The sequence below is a fragment of the Bactrocera latifrons genome, unplaced genomic scaffold (assembly GCF_001853355.1).
Source record: "Bactrocera latifrons isolate USDA-ARS-PBARC rearing strain unplaced genomic scaffold, ASM185335v1 scaffold_7, whole genome shotgun sequence".
Taxonomy (NCBI): domain Eukaryota; kingdom Metazoa; phylum Arthropoda; class Insecta; order Diptera; family Tephritidae; genus Bactrocera; species Bactrocera latifrons.
The window spans coordinates 1,709,087-1,715,225 of record NW_017537378.1 but is presented as its reverse complement, the minus strand read 5'-3'; the positions used below and the strand labels follow the sequence as shown (position 1 = coordinate 1,715,225).

At 38.4% G+C, this 6,139-nt stretch overlaps 1 protein-coding gene across 1 annotated transcript in view; it reads right to left on the bottom strand.

The window, feature by feature from the left end:
• The window catches only part of LOC108975901 (cytochrome P450 18a1), an 8,723-nt gene extending 7,746 nt beyond the window's left edge, over positions 1-977 (bottom strand). Inside the window, 1 exon segment of the mRNA XM_018944713.1 lies at positions 33-977. Within this exon segment, the coding sequence (XP_018800258.1) occupies positions 33-414 (382 nt within the window). The 5' untranslated portion in view covers positions 415-977.
• Between the last annotated feature and the right edge of the window lie 5,162 nt (positions 978-6,139).

The window sequence follows — 6,139 nt, the reverse complement described above, 5'->3', positions numbered from 1 at the left end:
ACGGTCTGTTTAAATAATAGGCATTTACTTACCAAATCCATTCAGCGTTTGCATGAACGGCGTGTCCGGCCTGCCGGTGAACTCCTCACGCCTGAAGCATTCACGTATCATTTTATAATCACTCATCACTACGGTCAATTGATTGCCCAGACGCGTGGAGAAGAGCGAGCCATATTGCTTGGCCAACTCCATGAAGCGCGTGTGCTTCTCGTTGCCCATGAAAAAGAGGTAGCCGATCACGGGGAAACCCCATGGACCCGGTGGCAACTTGCGCAACTCCCGATAGGCGTTCAAGAGTCTCTGCAGGAAGCAGATCACTRTCAGCACCGTGAAGAAGACGAGCAACAGGTGCTGCAGATCATTGGTTGTGCATTGTCGCGTTAGCAATTTTATAAAATATGAATTGGCGAACATTTTTTCTGTTTAAATTTAATTTTTTCAAAAAAGTTTTTCTTTATAAAATTTTTTACTGCAAAACCGCTGCAGTTTTAGTCTTCGATTGCAATATTTTTAATGCTTTTGTTTTAAGCAATTTTATTGAAAATATTTTCTCTTAAACTCCCAGCTTCAACACATTGAAAATATTTTAACACTTTTCTTTGTTGATAATTTTTGTAAACATATTTTGCTTAATGTCTGCTAATTCATTTGATTTCTTGTATTTTTTTACAAACTCTTAAAGCCGTTGCTTATTTACCGTGTTGTATTCATTGAAAATGTTTAAAAAATTAAACATAATTTTATTTCACGCTACTGTATTTAATAATTTTTTTTAAATTGATTATAAAGCACGTTTATTTAATTTATTTGAGTTGTGAATTAATGAATGAATTGTTTTCAACACTCGCCAACGCCAAATTCAGACGACTTCGCGTTGTGCGTTAATAGATTTCGACTAATGGCCCAGACGTATGTCCTTGCTACTTTTATAAGCGTCAGAGCTCATAGCCGACCTTACGAACGAACCAGCGACCGTGCGAGCGTGCGAGCGAACGAGCGATCAACGAAGCGACGTTCTACGCTCTACGATCGTGTTAAGTGTTTGAGCCAGTCAAAAATCAATCTTGCCGAAGCGCTAGCCAAACTAAAGCGAAGCGAAAACGAGGTGTGCAAAGCGTAACGCAGCGCAGCGCTGCAAACCGAAACGAACGAACAGCAATAGCCGAAGGCAGCACTACAACACAGTGGGGTTCACACCCCCGCTGCTGTTGCCAGCGCCTCCACCTCCACGAGTACCACCACCAYCAGCTCTGCTGTTGCCACCAATGCTGCGCTAATCAAGCGGCAAACCGTATGGAACGACTGTATCGAGCAAGCGTTGGAGCTCAGCTACTTGAGTACGTTTTGCCGCTTGGCCCAAAAGCGAGTGCATAAGCATTGAAAAAGCTTGTGATCAAACCGTAGGGCCACTCAAACACTGATCGGGCTTGATCAATAAGCAAAGCTTACTTCTCACTGTTTACACGCTAGCGCATGCTCGCGCTTCTGATAAGCATGATTTGTAGCCGGCTTTTTGGACAGCTCAGAATGTTCGCATGTCATTAGCTTGAGTGTATTTGCGGCGCGCAACATGTTTGAGTGAATTGAAGAGAGCGAAAAAACAACAAAAAATAAAATCACTCGAAAGCGATCGAAGCACAATCGTTTCCGCTCAAACTCACTTACTCACCGCGTTCGAACTAAATATCGTTGCTCTCCGCGTGTTGGTGCTGCGGCTCTCTGTTTACGTTTTGGTGTGCCTCTTCGTTATCGCGCTTATCAATTTGTTCGTTGGTTCGAGCACATGCGGGTGTTATCAGTAGCACAACAAGGGGCGCAGTGCGTTCGGCATATTGCGGGCGCTCACAACGCGCATGTTGCTAAGCTCATTATGAGCTCAATTATAGCAATAAGTGTGTGAGTGTGTACGCATGTGCGTCAGCAGCTGCCATGGATAAATTGTTTTTTATTTGATACTTTTAAATAATTAATTATAAACCGAATTTAACTAATTAGTGACGACCTTTTGCAGCGCGGAACTATTTTATCATCCGCTTCATGGAATGCAATCTGCAGAAAGGTCATATACACATAATAAATATATCATGCAGCACGCGGAAGTGGCGCGCTGCTTGTAAATATTTATAAATTTTTTTTCCAACTCAAATACGCACAATATCTGCTGCTATTGCCGAGGCCTCGAATAACTGCACTCAGCGCGCCGCACTGCAGCTCCGCGGCATASACAAAGAAAAAGCGAATTTTTTAATTTTTTCTAGCCGAAGACGCAGCGTCGACTAAGCGCTAAAACAAATTGACAACAATTTGCATTCAGGTCAATGGCATAGCCTTCGTTGAAAAATAGCAACAAGAAGAAAAAAACAGTAAAATGACATCAAATATTTGCAAATAAGAAATTGAAAAAATGTATAATTAAAATTATAACAAATCGTTGACTCAAATAAGTTAATCATAGGTGAGGTACCGAGTTGAATGGAATTATCAGCGCCACACTTGAACACTTATTTGAATAAAAATACTTATTATTTGCTATTTATGTATGCGCATAGGCTGAATGCAAAGCTAACAAGCAAGCACTTGTTTAATCACYCCAGATTGAGTATTTATGCAATTTCACCTGACTTTGTTTGATTCAAAGGTGTTGATGAGCGGCTAAATGCCTTATTTATAACCAAACCGAGAAGTTTCATAGTTTCTCTCAAATTGCACTCTCCAAARCTTTTAGAAGATTTGTCATAATTTAATTGCAATGAAAATTGTTACCAAACTTTGAAAGAAYACATATTTGAAAGTAACAAATAAAGGAAAGCTAAGTTTGAATGCRACTAAATATTTYATACTCTTGCAACTTGCAGGAATCCAAGCCAGGGAAATACCTTAAGGTGTAAAATGTCAACCAGAGGATCGAAGTCGAATCAATTATATACATATATTTGTATATTAATATATACGTATATACTATATACATATAAATCATACACGGACAGAGGTAAGGTTTGTTAGAAAAACGAAAATCATTATACGTAGTATATGCAAGTTGGGGAGTATCGAGACGATTTTACCTTTTAACTGTTATCACGCCACATCTTCTTCTTCTTATTTATTGCCGTAGRCACCGCTTACGCGGTTATAGCCGAGTTAACAACAGCGCGACAGTCTCTTCAGTTTCTTCAGTTTCTTCTTTTCGCAATGAAGCGTCAATTGGAGAAACCAAACGTAGCCAGATTCTTCTGGTCTTTCCAGCGGAGTGGAGGTCTGTACTGCATCGTATACTTTCTGAGCTGGAGTATTTTCGTCGATTTGGACGACATTACTCAGCCAGAGTAGCCGCTGTCTTTTAATTTGCTGAATTACAWACTTATGTTAATGACGTCGTAAATCTAGTAAAGCTAATTCGTATTCCATCGAATGCGGTATTCGCCGTTGCCAATGCAGAAAGCACCATAAATCTACCGCAGAACCTTTCTCTCGAAARCTTGTAACGCYGACTCATCAGATGTTGTCATCGTCCATGCCTCAGCACCATATAACAGGACTTGTATAATTTGRCCTTTGTTYGTCGAGAAAGGACTTTAATTCTCAATTGCCTACTGAGCCCAAAGTAGCACCTGTTGGCAAGAGCTATTCTGTTAGGTGACTTGAGATATTTCGTCTTGCGGAAAGTTTGGCATTGCTTAGTTGTCAGACATTGTCAGTTTACACAGCCGTATAAGCTTCGCGGGGATATCAGCTTTAATCTTTCACACAGTACGCTCAATAGAACATTATATATACGAAAGCTCGGCCAAGAATCCATCGGCCCCCGCCACTTTTTTTGTTCTTCAGACGAGTAATTTCTAATAAGAGCGATTTAATAGTATGCATAATCCCGACAGTCAAAATACACTTTCTTTTATAGGTAATGTATGTAGAGTTAACAAAACGGCCATAAGGTTACATGGATATCAAAAGAAAGAAGCTTGAGAAGACTTAACACTGGAAATATTATTAAAAATGTAGCTGCGGTGGTTGTGGTTTGCTACTGAACCGTTGGGCCTCAGATCAAATTAGCAAGACCTAGTCGACTACCAGCAGCTGTACAGTCGCGATGTCCTTCTAGCTCGGAGCAAAATGTCCACCTTTCAATGGTTGTAGGAGCTCTAACTGTACACAATGTAATTGTAATTCATGCAGTAAGATTGACTTTCTTACCGAATACTAGCTGCATAAACTGTTTATAAAAAGATGAGAAAGAATCATATCAACACTTTCTGAAATTGCGTATATAAAAATAAAACACCTAAGCATATTTGAGTGTATTAAAAGGCTTACAATTGGAAATAGTATTTTTTGAAAAAATTTCTAGATGTATTGAAATTTATATTCAATTAACTTCGGAAATATTGTTCTGTTTTAGATTTGTAGTAAAGGATTCCCAACCATCATATAAAATTTGTTTTGAAAATTCAAAATCTTAAATARGATCTCTGTTTCATATTTGGTACCTCAGCTTTCCCAAACAAATTCAATTATCAAAATTAAAAAGTATTTTAAATTCTATAAAATAACCCGAGGCTAAACACTCACCCCAAAATTATTACCTAAAAAAATTTACGGCATTTAAAACGCTAAGACTTATTGATTGTCTATATTTATTCCACGAATTGGCATGCGGCGCCAAGTGATTGCTCATAAAAAATACTCGCATAATATATTTTAATAAATTCGCTATGAAGAGGTTAATGCAGGCGCTTTATCTTAAGAAAAAGATTGCCAAATCAGCAAATATGCCAAAAAATTTGGCATCTCAATAGAATTTGAAAGATGCTCATGTCATAGGTTATCAACTCGCGTTGCTTTGCTGTTATCATTTCAGGTATTTGGTGTTTCACCGCGTCTTCAATTGTGTGATTGCATAAATGCTCGCCTGACCTCTTTTCTTGTTTTTCTGCATTCTAGTCGAGTCGAGATTCTTACATTTAAATAAATACAAAGAGCGTCGTGCACATTTTTATACATACCCTGAACAGGGTATATTAAGTTTGTCACGAAGTTTGTATATGTCAGAACTAATCCCTCAGTTTTTAACAGATCGTTTTGAAATTTTGTAAACATGATTTTCTCTCCAAGAAGCTGTTCATTTGTCGGAACGGACGATATCGAACCACTATAACATATAGCTGCCATACAAACTGAACGATCGCAATCAAGTTCTTGTATGGAAAAYTTTGGCATTTGTCGTGGTATCTTCACGAAATTTGACATGGATTACTGCTTAAGGTAATAACATAATCTCCGAAAAAATTGTTCAGATCGGATTACAATAGCATATAGCTTCCATACAAAAACTGAAAACATAGTTACTAAAATAAATACACCTGTTAAGGGTATATTAGCTTCGGTGCAGCCGAATTTAACGTTTTTCTGGTTTCCACTGGACTTTGACTCATTATTAATAGTTAACTATTCAACAATTCACCGGAGCAGACATTGATGATGAACCACACCGGTTTCCACCAGCTAATAACTTAAAAACTAGTAACTAGCATAAGATTATTTGCACATTAATCTTTATTTAAACATCTGCTAATGTGTTAAATAACTACATAATCATGTGCACATAATAGTTTTCCATTTCCACATATAAAAAATAATTAAATTCCAAAAATATATTCATTTAGCAGGTTATTAACCCAGAGTAAACATATTGTACATATGGTGATTTCTTTATATTAAAATTATTGCAGTTGGCTGATCGATCCGTCCACCTCCGGTGCGCGCGGGAGAGTTTGTCGGAGCCTCTTGCTAGCCCTCCCAGTTTGTATTCCTAGGATTTCTAAAAGACTTTCTCCGACTAACATTCTCCGACTAAACTGAACTCGATATTCCTATGATCAGAAATAGAGTGATCATCCAGAGCCTCCAGTATGAGATCAGTGGAGCAATCACGTTCGAATGCAGTCACGAATGTAGGAGAGTTTTCGCTATTACAAGTGACAAGAYTTTCGCTAACAATGAAATCAAAGAGTTACTCACCTCTGCTATTAGTGTCCGAGCTACACCAAATTGAACATTGCCAGTTGGCGTCGGAACCACGCCTTTTGCGTGTTCTCACACATTTATTCAAGGCTAAGGACGGAGTCGCCGATTGACGAACGTT